The 14,403-nt window shown below is 47.0% G+C and overlaps 1 protein-coding gene across 1 annotated transcript in view; it reads right to left on the bottom strand.

Moving 5' to 3' along the window:
* The window catches only part of TMOD1 (tropomodulin 1), a 91,835-nt gene that overhangs the window by 57,803 nt on the left and 19,629 nt on the right, over positions 1-14,403 (bottom strand). Inside the window, exon 2 of the mRNA XM_032164641.2 lies at positions 12,109-12,276. Coding sequence (XP_032020532.1) covers positions 12,109-12,228 — 120 coding nt within the window. The 5' untranslated portion in view covers positions 12,229-12,276. The remainder of the gene's footprint in view (positions 1-12,108; positions 12,277-14,403) is intronic.

The raw sequence follows: 14,403 nt of genomic DNA, 5'->3' as shown, positions 1-14,403 counted from the left end.
GGTCACCTCCCCAAGTGTTAGAAAGCCGGCTGTCCACTCCCCTGCTTATCAAATGAGTCTCAGTTTACACATGGAGAAACCGAGGCCCAGGGCCATTGAGTAATTGTCCCAGGGTAGGAGTGAAACCAAAGTGGCCTCACTTTTCGAACTTCCAGCTGACTCCTCTTCCCTCTTCCCATTTCAAACAATTTAACCTAAGTGTGCCCTAGACACCCACCCGCCTCCACATCAGGCCAGGCCAGGCCAAATCTTTCACAGGCCAGCAACTCCCCTAGTTGCCTTTTACAAGGGATTTGACTGGAAAACAAAAGTTTTTAACTGGACTTGAGGATTTTATTTTCCAGTTATCTGCCAAGTCTGTTTCTCCTTATGAAAAACTTAGGCACTTATGGTCCCCTCCCAATATACAGAGTTCTGCCTCTGCATTACTGGCCAGCAGCTTCCAGATCCCACTGGAAACGATGCAGTGGAGCACTCTTCTCACATACTTTAGCCTGAGGGTGTGGCAGGGGCAGCGGGGTGAGCCAACTCTTGCCCCAGTCACAGCGTCTTGACGTTACAAAGGGACCAGCAGGATCCAAACCTCTAAGAGCCCCACCTCCTCCAGACACAGCCTCTGCCCTAACACACACACTCTGGGACTCTTCCTCCCCCTCTTTGCTTTCTCTCCACAAAGTGCTAGGCCTTCGGCTCAGCTGCCCTGACCTTGATGCAGGGCTGGTGAAACGCAATAGCTGCCATTTCCCCAGTCAACTTTATAGGGCATTAGTGCTGACGTCCAAAGGCACTCCTGTAGCCCAAACTCAGTAACTGCTTGTGGTGGTACCTATTTGTCATAGCAGCACAGTCTCTCTCTGGTATTCACAGTACAAGGTGGGGACAAACCTTCCCTCCCTGGCTTTCCCCAAATCCTCCTTTCCTGCCTCATGCACAGGGAAAATATTCTATGTTCCTGTTGTGCTGGGGACTGGGTATCCTGAGACAATGACGGTGCAATCCCAGCCCACAGGGGCTCACAGCCACAGGGGAGATACACATCTCAGTGGTGTGGTCACCTTCCTCAGCCCTGGGCTTCCTGGAGGAGGTGGTCCTGAACTGAGTCTGAGAGACCAGGGAGGAGCTAGCTTGGTGAAGAGAGGGAGTGGAGGGGCATTGCAGGGAGAGAGAAAGCACAGTGCAGCAGAGGCCCAGCAGATGAGGGTGGAACGGCCTGCTGGGGCAGGCATTAGGGTCTGAGGCTGCAGTGTTCCGAAATGTCTCCTTCCATGGGCATCACCCTCGTTCCGGCCCTTGTGACTCTTGCCGGGACCACCAGAGTAGCCTCCTGCCTCGTTTCCTGCTTCAGGCCTCTCCACCTCTGCTCCTTAGATTCCACCGACATGTACACCTGACCACATCACTCCCCAGCATACTCAGAGATACTCACCAACTTCCCTGACCTACGTACGGATTCTTGACCAATTCATCAGCCAGGCATGAAGAGCTTTTCGTGATTTGACTCCAACCTACTCCCACCTCTCCAGCCTCCTGAGCCTCTTCCCTTCATCAAGTAGCCCATGTTCTAGCCAATCCAGGCTGATCCACATTCCACAGCCACGCCCTGCACTCTCCCACTGCCATGCCTTTGCTCAAGGCTGTGCCTTCCACCTGGAATTCCATCACTCCAGCTCCCCTGCATTCATCTTTCAAAGTCTTCCCTTGGGCACCCTGTTCAGCCTTTGCAGCGTTCTCCAAACTGATCTGGTGAATCTTGCTCCAAACTCCCCTAGGCATCTTGCCAGTTCTTGTATAATGCTCATCTTACTCTGTGGAGCATATCTATGCTGTATTTCTCTCGCCAAGGATACTGGGTGCCCCTCAAGGGCCAGCTGGGATATATCTTAGTTTTCTCTGAATCCCCAGCACCAAGCCATGAGTGCTAAGAGAATGTGGTCTGAGTTGTCCAGTCACACAACACTGATGCTCCAGCTGGGAACAGGATGGTATGACTTGGACTCCCTTCAGGCCCACGTCGTACCTGCTGTCCCAAGCCATTGGCTTTTCCACCCAGCTGCTATCCCCAAGTGGGTTTTGGGGAGAGGGACATATTATGAAAGGTGTCAGAGTTGGGGAGTGTCTAGGATGAGACCAAGGTTCACTGTTGTGGGTTTTGCGAAATGCCAAGCTAGAGAGTGAGACCTTTATAATGTTTACTTTGAGGGCCTGGATTTGGTTAAATTCCTGCCAACTCCTCTCAATCCGTCTCAGGGCTTTCAGCAGAGCAGAACATCAGGCCATCACACTAGTGAACCCACAGTGACAGACTCCAAATCGTCCCTGATTCAAGCTTCCCCTTCTTTAGCAATAAAAGAAAGCCTCCACTTTTTAGTTGAGCTCTTGGCTGCTCAGATAAAAGGCTACACTTCGCAGGCTCCCTTGCAGCTAGGTTGAGTCATATAATTAAGTTCCAGGCAATGATATGAGAATTGTCCAGTGGCAATTTCTGGTAACTTTCCTTAAAAGGGACTTGAATCATGGCTTTTCTCCTTTCTTTTATCCCTCCCCGTTCCCTGCCCCTTTTTCTCTATTTGGATGCCTGGAATGTGGCTATTATGGCTACACCTTAGGAATGGCAGAAAGATGAGTTGGACAAAGTCTAGGACTCTGAGAAGTCTGGGGAGCTGAGCTCCATCCCAGCCCTAGATTGCCTACCTGTGGACTTTTACTTGACGGATGGATAAAACACTGCACAAATCACATTATTCTGAGTCTCTGTTACTTGTAGCGAAGCTGTGCCCTACCTGATAACCTGGGTCCTCAGCCCAGGGCTGTGAGGCCACAGACAGGGCACTGGTGCTCTCTGGTTTTGAATCCCTCATCTGTAAAATGAGGGTCCAGAGCCCTTTTATCTTGAAACCTCAGAATAAAGGTTTGAACTCCATATGGAAGCAGCTTCTTGCTAGTCAGTTTTACCATCACTGGGTATGATCATTCACTTTCATTCAACTGAACAGACACTGCATTATGGAGGTGGTCTGTCAGGGCAGTCACATCTGGTTGTGCAGGTTGTGCACCGCACTAAGCCAAGGACATTATTCACTCTCTAGTCTATGTGAACAGTGTCTCCTGGCAACTTGCACAACTATACCTGGCTGCACTGTATCTGTGGCCATATAATATGGTTCCCGTCTCAAAAAACTTAGATTCTAGTGGACAAATCATATACTCAGGCTCACATCTATTAAGGACCACCATGTGCCAGGCACCGGGCTAGGTGCTTTTCAACTAATCATACATGTATATATTTGTGTATGTGTCTATTTTTTATGCTAAAACAAACACCTGCCATAGGAGGTAGAACCAGAGCTGCAAACTGAGAGGCCTACAGGCCAATTAAATGCTAACACTCGGTTGGGTTTGTTTGGTCTGTGCATTTAAATGAGCTGTCAGCATTTTAAAATAAGGAGCTTACACATTTTTTAAAAACCCAGATTTCCAACATCTCTGGAAACATTAGGTGACGTGGCAATACCAGGTCTGCACTCTCATACTGGCAACAATTAGTGGAGCTGAAAATGGTGGGCCCTTTAGACAAACTCCCATTTGCCTCAGTCCCCACCACTCCCTTTTGTCTCTAACACAGAGGCCAAGGTCAGTTACTACATAGCACTGGCTTTGCTGTTGCTTTTAGTTCTGAAAATGTACACGGTAAGTGAAAATTTTCTTACATACACATACCTTTAAAAAGTGAGAAAGTAATAGATAAGCCAAGATGACCACATGGCTCAAGAAAACTAACCCATCTTCCTTCCTTCATGTAGGTCACTTACATGACGTTGTGGATACTTGGTTTGCTGCCTCCCAATAGAAAGCGCTCAGTAGAGTGGCAGAGATGATGAATAGAAAGGGAGACAGAAAGGCAGGGTTTAAATTTTATCTGTAGTGATTTCTTTTTTTTTAAGAATGATCAGAACCAAATAAGGCAAAATTTTAACATTTGCTAAATTCAGATGATGAGAAAATAGGTATATACTGTGCTCTCCTATGTGTTTAAAATGTTTCCTATTCAACATGTCAAAATCAAAAAGGAAACAGCTCAGTGTCGCCAGGGTGGAGCAGGTGTTGTGCTAGGGGTGTGAAGGTGAAAGAGTCTAAAAGGCTCCCCGAGGGAGGGGAGGAAAGGTCAAGCCTTGAAAAATGTGAGGAAGTGAGGGGGTCCAGGTCGAGGAGGTTCCCCGGCCAGAGGAGGGGTTGGGAGAGGTGGTCATGGGTCCAGAGGGCAGAGAGTAGGGTGGGGACACACAGACGCCTGGCCTGACTTGCCCTCACCCCACCAGGCCCGTCCTCGGCTCTGTGCACAGCCGGCAGTGTTTCTAAGGATGTGTGCCTATTTTTAGAGGAGAGATTTATTTCTTTCCATTTCAACTGTTTACTTCTGTCCTGGGCTTGCGATTCTGCCGGTTTGTGTTACAAAGGAGAATCACGGCCCTGTGGACCAAACTTGGCTGCTTCTTGGATGGCCAAGAGTGTCTTTGCCTTAAAGGATATGATTTGGGGCATAAGTAGGGAGGGTTTTATGATCGACTGATGGGAAGCCATGTGGAGTGACAGGAAGTACCAGGTGGGCGCCTTGGCTCTGCCGCTGACTTGCTGTGTGACCTTGAACGAGTCCTTTCCCCTCTTTCCACTTCAGGGTTTTGTTGATGCTTGGATGTCTCATCAGTGAAATGGTAATAATGACACCTCACAGGATGGATATGAGGATTTGATGAAATACATAAAACACCAAATGTGTCCAGGACAGACTCCAAAATCAGGCTTTCTCTACCGGTATCGCATATGTAGATGCCTGGGGTGGGGTACTGTTAGATGATTTCTAAGTGTCCTTGGAGCTCTGGGATTCTCCAATTCTGTTTTCCATATTTCGTCCTGCAATTCATGGCCCTTTGTTCTCAGAACTCTTTTTTTGAGATGGAGTCTTGCTCTGTCACCCAGGCTGGAGTGCAGTGGTGTGATCTTGGCTCACTGCAACCTCCACCTCCCAGGTCCAAACAATTCTCCTGTCTCAGCCTCCCAAGTAGCTGGGGTTACAGTTGCATGCCACCATGCCTAGCTAATTTTTGTATTTTAAGTAGAGACAGGGTTTCTCTATGTTGGCCAGGCTGGTTTTGAACTCCTGACCTCAAGTGATCCGCCTGTCTTGGCCCCAAAAAGTGCTGAGATTACAGGCATAAGCCACTGCACCCAGCCTGTTCTCAGAACTCTTGACACATTATGGACTAAGGAAGGCAGGGTCTGTCTGAATTCTATCACTTAATAGCTGTGTGATTCTGGGAGCCTATTTCTTTATCTACAGAATGACATTAAACCTCATCCTATGAGGATCAGTCTTGTAAGATCCTTGTAAATATTTTATGAAATGATGCCCATAAAATGCTTAGCATAGCACCTGGCATGTAAGAACACCTTAGCAGAGGCCAGGTGCAGTGGATCACATCTGTAATCCCAGCACTTTGGGAGGCCAAGGCAGGTGGATCACCTGAGGTCAGGAGTTTGAGACCAGCCTGGCCAACATGGTGAAACCCCATCTCTACTAAAAATAGAAAAATTAGCCGGGCATGGTGATGTAGCTGTAATTCCAGCTACTTGGGAGGCTGAGGCAGGAGAATCACCTGAATCCAGGAGGCAGAAGTCGCAATGAGCCGAGATCACACCATTGCACTCCAATCTGGGCAACAAGAGTGAAATTCTGTCTCAGAAAAAAAAAAAAAAAGCCAGGCACGGTGGCTCACGCCTGTAATCCCAGCATTTTGGGAGGCTGAAGCGGGTGGAGCACGAGGTCAGGAGATCGAGACCATCCTGGCTAACACAGTGAAACCCCGTCTCTACTAAAAATACAAAAAAAAATTAGCCAGGTGTGGTGGCGGGAGCCTGTAGTCCCAGCTACTCGGGAGGCTGAGGCAGGAGAATGGCGTGGACCCAGGAGGCAGAGCTTGCAGTGAGCCGAGATCATGCCACTGCACTCCAGCCTGGGCGACGGAGCGAGACTCCGTCTCAAAAAAAAAAAAAAAAAAACCTTAGTAGAAAATCATCATTATTATTATTCAGGCTCTGCAGAGGGTCCGTTGTTTTCCATTATTGTTTCTATGGTTATATTGTGTCACAGATTCCTGACAGCTGACTTTAAAATCAACTCTTAGGACCCAATTTCTTTATAAGGTTGAATTATCTCTACCATCTTCTCTCCTGCGAATATTTTGAGCCTTTTACTGAGACAGTTTAAAAAATGTTCTGCCTTTCCCCAAAGCCTCATTAACAATCAATATTTACAGTTACATTCCTTGTGTTGGTGGATTCTTCTTTTCTTTAAAGATTAGTATTTATCATGAAAATAACAACAACTTCAAAAGAAATCAAGTTGGAAATAACAATTTGCACAGAATTCCCCAATCTGCTCTCTGAGTTTCCTTCTGGGCAAGTCTCAGGGGTGCTCCCAGGGGATGGTGGTTAACAGCACAGGTTACCAGGCCAAGACCGTCTAGGTTGGAATCCCAGCACCGCTCAGATTGCATCCTGGGCAGGTTACTTTATATCTCTAAGCCTCGGCTTCTCCATCTTTAAAATGGGGCTAATGACCGAACCCTCCCAGAGGACTAAATGAGATAATCCACGTAGGGCTTTGCTCATGGCACACCCAGGAAGTATTGAGTGTCTATTGCTCATATGAAAACTGTACACTGCTCCTGCAGAAGTCACGATGACTTGTCATTCTCAAAACCTCTCTCTGTGTTGCCCCCACTGCCTGGTACAAAGGCAATCTGAACTGAGAGGCTGGCTCCGCTTCAGAGCAGCATCCACTTAACTCCAGAGAGACGAGAAAGGGCAGATCCTCTGGGGAATCAGTCAACAGCGGATACTTTTAGCACATGAAGCATTCCTTTCCCGAGGGAGTCCAAGTGCAACAATCTCATGATAAGCTCGAGTTTTTCCAGAGTGAGAGATAGAAAGTTTTGGGGACTTTTTTTTTTTTTTTTTTTTTTAATGTGCACAAGTTTGGAATCCTCTGCTGCAAACAGAGCTGCTTTCCAAGTCCTCGTACTCCATTCTGTCACATGACACTGGGGCTTAACAATTGCATAACCAGAAACGTCACCCCTTGAAGTGTTTGCTGAATTCAGGTACTAAGACAGCCAGGAATGGTTCAAAGAAATCATATGTGTTTAGAGCTGGAGGGGGCTTCCAAGGCCATCTAGGCTGACTGCACCCGTTTTACAGACAGGAAAACTGAGATCCAAAGAAGGAAAATCACGTGCCCAAGTCCTGAGCAGAGCCAGGACTGGAACCTGGACTTCTGCACCTCAGGCTCTTTCCCAGAAAAAAGAGGGATGACCAGAGCACATCTGCAGCCTAAACTCTCTCCCTGAACACTCCCATGAGGCCTTGGAGTGGTATGGCTAAGTCGTGGACTCCAGACCCACACATAGTGGCTCTGCCATCGCCTAGCTGTGGGACTTTGGACAAGTTACTTCACCTCTCAGTTTCCTCATCTGTAAAATGGGGATGATAACAGGGCCTGCCTCCTAGGATTATGATGATGGTGAAATGAGTTAATATTTTCAAATTCCTTAGAACAGCACCTACGCATAGTGAGTGCCATCTAAGCACTCATTAAACAAAAATAAAAACAGGAGGAATATGGACTATAATAGAGAGGGCAGTGGCCTAGGTGCCAAGGGACCAGGGTTCTGATCTGGTTCTGCTTGGATGTGTGACCTAGAGCAAGTTTTTCCCCTCTCTGGGCTCTGCTCCTGCTCTGAAGCCGTGGGAGGGGTGGACACCTGCTGGCCGGCTAGGAGTCTCTCATTGTCTGCATATCTTTGGCCTCTCCCTGTGCTGTGATTTCAGAGCATGGGCCAACGGAGGGTGAAACTAGAACTGGAATGTTTGTGCTCTCCAAAAGAAGGGAGGCCCTCTTGGCATTTTCAAAGCTCACATACTGTCTTGCAAATCAGGTAACAGAGCTGATCTTAATGAAGGGGCCGATTGTGTGGCTGGGACAGAAACTCACTGGCCTCCATTATCTCCTATCCTCTCTCTGGTTTCTCTTCTCTTTTCTTTGAACTGAGAGAGAAAGGGGTCTTTGAAAATGCCAACTGGGAAACCACAGTGGTGTGAGAATCTCAGGTCTCAGATGGCCCATGCCTGCTCCCACGCCCCTGTGCTCAATTACTTTTCTCCTGCCAGAGCGGGAGGTGCACACACTCTGGAGCCTGCTTGAAATCTGAGTCTCCATGCCTGCCAGGGTCCTGCGACCCTCAGCAAGCCGAGCCCCAGGTGCCCTGTCCTTCCAGTAGCACAAGTGGAGTGTCCCTTCCCTGCTAATCACCTGGGCAGGAGAGCTGGCTGTGTGAGAGCTGCAGGGCCCTGGGTATTTGCTGCTGAGGTTGGATGCTCTGATATGTGGGGTGGCAGACCTGCGGGAGCTCTTTGCCAGTTTGGGGATGAAACGGAATGCAGTTGCTGATGGATGCACTCTGGGTTCTGAGAGGCCTCCTCCATCTGTCCCCCTCCACTCCCAGGTCTGTCGCTTGGCTCTGACTCTTGTCATCACCTGCCTTATTTGCAGCCACAGCCTGACCTAACCTCATCTCCATGCAGCAGCTCAGGGCAACTCAAACAGCCCAAAAGGCCTGCAGGGCCCTCAGGTGCACTTCTCCCTGGGAATGGCAAAGATTCCCCTGCGGGAGCACCTCCCACCTCTCACCCATCTCCCTGACACCCCTCCAGTCCATTTGTCCCCAGCATCAGCTCCCAAAACCAATGAACCTTCTGAGTCTCTGACCCTTAAGGGCTCCCTAAACCCACTGAGCAAAGTCTAAACCCTTCAGTCGGCCTTGCCACCTCCTCTTCCCCTGCATTATCTATCCCAACCCCCGTTTCTAGTCGCATCTGACCCTCCACAGAAACCACACTAAGATTCCCATCCCCAATTCCTTCCCTGCACAACACTCTCCTTGCAGCCTTTCTCAAGGCCCTCACTCGGCATGGAATTAGAAAAATCCAGGGCTCCGTTCCAGTATCACCTGCTCTGTGATGCCTCGCACCAGTAAGAGTTAATCTCCTGGCACAGCTTCCTATCTGCTCCATGTCGAGCCCAGTGTATTATGCCTGTGTCCCCACCAGCCTGTGCTCCTGAAAGGCAGAGTCCCAGCCAGGCTCCCCTGTTGGTGCCCAGCACAGTGCCTGGTGCTTGGCAGGTAACCGAGGCACATTTATTGAGTTAACTGGAAGTGGCTACATGCCTCTTTTGTTCTCCCTTTATAAAGTTGTTTGTTCTTGGAATTCTGTGTGACAGTGATCTAGGATAGAATTAGAACAGAATAATTTTACAGCTTGATTTTTTCTTGCCTACATGGCTTGTTTTTACTGAAACACAGGCTAATGGGGAGAGATGATGCGGGGGAAGAAAGAAATGCAAGGCTCTTTCCACCAATGCTGACTTTTGATCAACTTGAGCAGCCTCATCAGCAAACCATCTTCTCGTGGCAGGCAGGGGAAGGTCGCAAATATCAGGAAGAGGAGGACACACTGTTGGAGGGATGTGTAATTCTATAGGGCCTGGGACCCAAGAGCCCTAGGCAAGGATTCTGAGTTATCTGGAATGAAGCCACTTAATCACACCTGGGTATAAGACCAGATTATAAGTCAGGTTAGCTTAACCCTGAAAATGACCAACCAATTCTGTTATTCCATGGCTGGGGACTTTGAGGTCTAGGAAGGATGGTAGCTTGGTCCAAGGTCACATGGAGTGGAAGAGACAGGGCTGGGATTGGAAGCGAAACACCTAACTTCTAGTCCTGCATTTTTCCATCTGAACTGTGCTCCCTGGATGTTAGCAGTGACCATCTGTGGGTGAGTGAGACTGAAGTGTTGTTTTCTTTATGGATCACTATTAAACCAGAGTTGAGCAATGGCTGGTTTAAACAAAGGGTGTGATACATTCCATTTTTAATTTAAAATATATAACATGGAGCATTTACTCAGTTCAGTACCTTTCATTATCTACCTTCTCTGTGCTGGTCATTGACCTGGGTGCCTGGGATATAGCTGTAGGATAAAGACCCCTGTCTAGGAGGCCACCTACAAACCCCTCTATGTCCATGCTCACAGTTCTAGTGTGACTTGCTAAACCACATACACAACCAAAGAGACTTCTGACTCTTGATACTGTGTATCCTGACTGCAGGGATGAATTCTAAGCACTTCTAAATCTGCCAACTATAAAATGCAATGATACAACATCAAACGTTAAATGAGAAGGATTCTTCTGGGCCTTTATTTCTCAGCTCATTCATTCCATGACACATGTTCTCCACCATCCTGAAGCTGCTGGCTTGATACAATGGGGTAATGGCCTTTTGAAGACTCAGTTACAGTGCCAGCTAGGTGGCCACACCTTACAGGCTGGGGCAACATTCTGCAGAAGGCTGTATATGCTCTGAATCAGTGGGCAATTGCTGATGCCATTTCTCCCATAGCTAGCATTCATGGGTCAGGGAGTCAAGGTTGGAAATAGGAGTGGCACCACTCACCATTACTCCTAGTGACCCACTAGCAAAACTTTTGTTCAGGCCACTTTGGGCTCCTCATGACTCTGAATCAATGAGCAGAGAAGGGAGTTACTGGGCTGGCTGGGGTGACAGATACTGACTACCAAGGAGAAATTGGATAGCTATTGCACAAAGGAGGTAAGAAAGTATATGTCTGGATACAGGAGAGCCTTTAGGGCATTTTTTAGTATTACCATGCCCTGTGATTAAGGTCAATAGAAAAACTACAACAAACTAACCCAGGCAGGACTACTAATGGCCTAGGCCTTTCAAAAATGAAAGCTTAGGTCACCCCATCGGGTAAAGAACCACAATCAGCTGAGGTGCTTGCTAAAGACAAAGAATGGGTAATGAAACAGGGTAGTTATAAATACCAGCTACAACTACCTGAGTAGTTATAGAAATGAAGACTGTAGTTGTCATGAGTACTTCCTCCTTATTTTATGAATACTTGTATTGTGTGTGTGAGTGTGTGTAGCAAATATCTTTGCTTTTTCCCTCTTTTATTCCCTTATCATGTAACACAAGATTGTTTGATACCGACTTTACTGTTATTGATTGTATTGGCTTTGTATAATAGGATTTAAGTATTGTTAATTTTACATTATAATATTTAAGTTACAGGACAGCAAGGAGAAGAATAAACATCACTCATGGACTTTACCTCCTTTTCTGGGGAAGGTGATAGTGTGTTTTCCATTGTACCCAGGATAGTTGTATCACGTTAGGCAAAATTATGACATCGTTACTGTCTTTATTTGGAAATTAAGTATGGTTTAAAGAGATGTATATGTGTGCCAAGTTGACAAGGGGTAGACTATGATGGTTAATTTTGGGTGCCAACTTGACTTGGCCATGGGATGCTCAGACATTTGGTCAAACATTATTCTGGGTGTGTCTGTGAGGGTGTTTCTGGATGAGACTAATATTTGAATCAGTAGACTGAGTAACACAGATTGTTCCCCCTGATATGGCGGCAGGGGGGCATCCAATCAGTTGAAGACGTGAGTAGGGAAAAAAAGCTGACCCTCCTCCAAGTAGGTGGGAATTTCCTCCTGCCTGACTGCCTTGAGCTGGGACATTGGCTTTTTTCTGCCTTAGGATTCAAACTAAAACATCTTTTCCCAGACCCAACTCTTCCTGGGCCTTTGATGCTGCTGGTTATTTGTATTTGTATTCGAACTGTACCATTGGCTTTCCTGGGTCTCCACCTTAGCAACTGCAGATCTTGCCAGTTTCTATAGCCTTGTGAGCTAACGCCTTATAACAAATCTTTCTCTCCCCTTCTCTCTCTGTCTCTACACACCCACACACACACACACACACACACCCTATTGGTTCTCTCTTTCTCTTGAGAACCCTAATACAACACATTAAAAGAAAAATCTGCAAAGGCAAAGTTATTCTAATGTCATTGCCATGGAAGGAAAAAGGAAGTGGTGGCTGTAGGAAGCATCCATCTGTCCCTCCCCAGGTCCCCTCGCTAGTGACAATGTGCTTCCCTTTAGCACCTACTCACATCAGGGTCCAGCTCATCCAGCTCATTTTCCAGGGTCCTGAGCTCTTCCTCTGTTAGAGCTCCAAGGATTTCATCTTCATCCAGGTCACGGTATTTCTCTAGTTCTCGTCTGTACGACATCGTGGAAGAACTTGTCTGTGTCTCCTGAGTTTCTCTGCTGATTAATACCTATCAGAAAGACAAGAATCTTAAAAAGACCCATCTCAGATTTGCTCTCTCAGAGCAAATGGAGGCTCGGCTCGTCATTCACACAGTGGCCTGGGTACATTTTATGAATCGCCAGGATAATCATTACTATGGTGGAATACTACACTAAGTTTGGCTAATTCTCTAATAAAACTGTGCAAGGTAAAGTCCTGAGAGCATGTAAGTTAATGAATTGTAATTGGTTATAATTGGCATGGACATTAATTACAAGTAAATGGGCAATTATAAATGGCTTATGAGTGCCTGAAAACAATGTTATTCTTCGAGGAGTTCAAATACTTTTCTGTATAACTCTCCACCCTTCACCCTACACCCCAGAGGGAATCATGAATGTTGGAAACTCTGCCAAAACTGAGTTTAAAAGGGGCAGGGGAGTATCGGTGGTTAATTGAGCACCTACTGCATACAGGCGCCTCACCTACACCATCTCATTCAATCCTTACAAAAAGTAGTTTATAGAAATAGCTAACTTTTACTACTGCATATCAAGCTGTGTGTTAAGTACTTCACAAGGACTTTCTCATTTAACCTGTGAGGTAGGTATTTACTGTTCTCCCCATTTTATAGAGAAGGACTTAGAGAGATTAAGTGACTTACCCAAACAACACTACTAGGAAGCAGCAGATCCACATTTAAACTCAGGTCTGCTGGCTATAGACCTTCTCTGTGGAGTCACCCAATGGCATGGCCAGGGGATTGCCTAGTCCAGAGCCCCCATTTCCCCCCACAGGGAGCCGGTTCAGAGGGAAGAATTGGTTTGCCAGCAGGACCCTGGGGACCAGGGTTCACCTCTGCTGCTTCCCAGACTGCTGTCTCTTGCTGGAGAAGCCTACTGTTCATTTCCCATTTCACAGATGACACCCAGCACCTGTGTTTGGACCCTGTCTCTGCTACTTCCCATAACCATGACATTTTCAGACCTGTTAACTCATCTGAGCCTCTCCACACACCCTTTATTTCCCCCCTTTTTTATACCTTGAAGATCTTCTTGGATACTAATGGGTCTTTTAATTAAAACATTTTTATTAGTGAAAAAACTAAGGGATGGCCTAGGGCTTGACTCAGGACCCCTGACGTCAGTCCGAGGGTGCTCTCTACTCCACCACACTGCCTCCGCTGAGCTAGGAGGGACGGCAGGACCTCGAGCTCTATTGTCCTCCAGCTTGGCTAAATGTAGTACTGTGCATAGAATCAGTGTGATGAGTTATATTGTGTCTCCTAAAAACTCATATATAAGGCTGGGTGTGGTGGCTCATGCCTGTAATCTTAGCACTTTGGGAGGCTGAGGTGAGAGGACTGCTTGAGCCCAGGAGTTTGGGACCAGCCTGGGGAACACAGTGAGATACCGCCTCTACAAAAAATACAAAAATTAGCTGGGTGTGGTGGTGCAGCGCCTATAGTCCCAGCTACTCAGAAGGCTGAGGTGGGAGGATCGCTTTAGCCCAGGAGGTCGAGGCTGCAGTGAGCCATGTTCCCGCCACTGCATTCCAGCCTGGGTGACGGAGTGAGATCCAGTCTCAAAGAAGTAAATAAATAAATAAAATACAAATAAAAGTTCATATGTTGAAGTTCTAACCCCCAGTATCTCAGTAACCTAGTATCACATTGCAAGTTAGAATGTGACCTTACCTGGAAATATGGTCATTGCAGATGTAAGTAGTTAAGTTTGGACAAGGTCTTACTGGATAGAATGGGCCCCTAATCCAATCTATTTTACCTGGGATCCTTATAAACGGGAAATTTGGACACAGATATAGCACACTAAGAGAATATCATGTGACGATAAAGGCAGAGATTGGGGTGATGCTACTACAAGCCAAGGAAAGCCAAAGATTGCCAGCAAGCCACCAGAAGGCAGCCCCAGAAGGAAACCACCCTGTGGACACCTTGATCTCAGACTTCTAGCCTCCAACACTGTATGACAGTAAGTTTCTGTTATTTAAGCCACCCTGTGTGTGGAACTGTGTTACAGCAGCCCAGGCAAACTTATGTAACAGATATGACCTTCTTCACAGCAATGTACATATTTAGACCTCCATGCAAGCCAACTAACCAACCCACCCATGGCTCATCTGTGAAATGATGATG

Source organism: Hylobates moloch, unplaced genomic scaffold (genome assembly GCF_009828535.3).
Source record: "Hylobates moloch isolate HMO894 unplaced genomic scaffold, HMol_V3 SCAFFOLD_10, whole genome shotgun sequence".
Taxonomy (NCBI): domain Eukaryota; kingdom Metazoa; phylum Chordata; class Mammalia; order Primates; family Hylobatidae; genus Hylobates; species Hylobates moloch.
The sequence above is the reverse complement of the archived record's forward strand: the minus strand, read 5'-3'. Positions and strand labels throughout refer to the sequence as shown.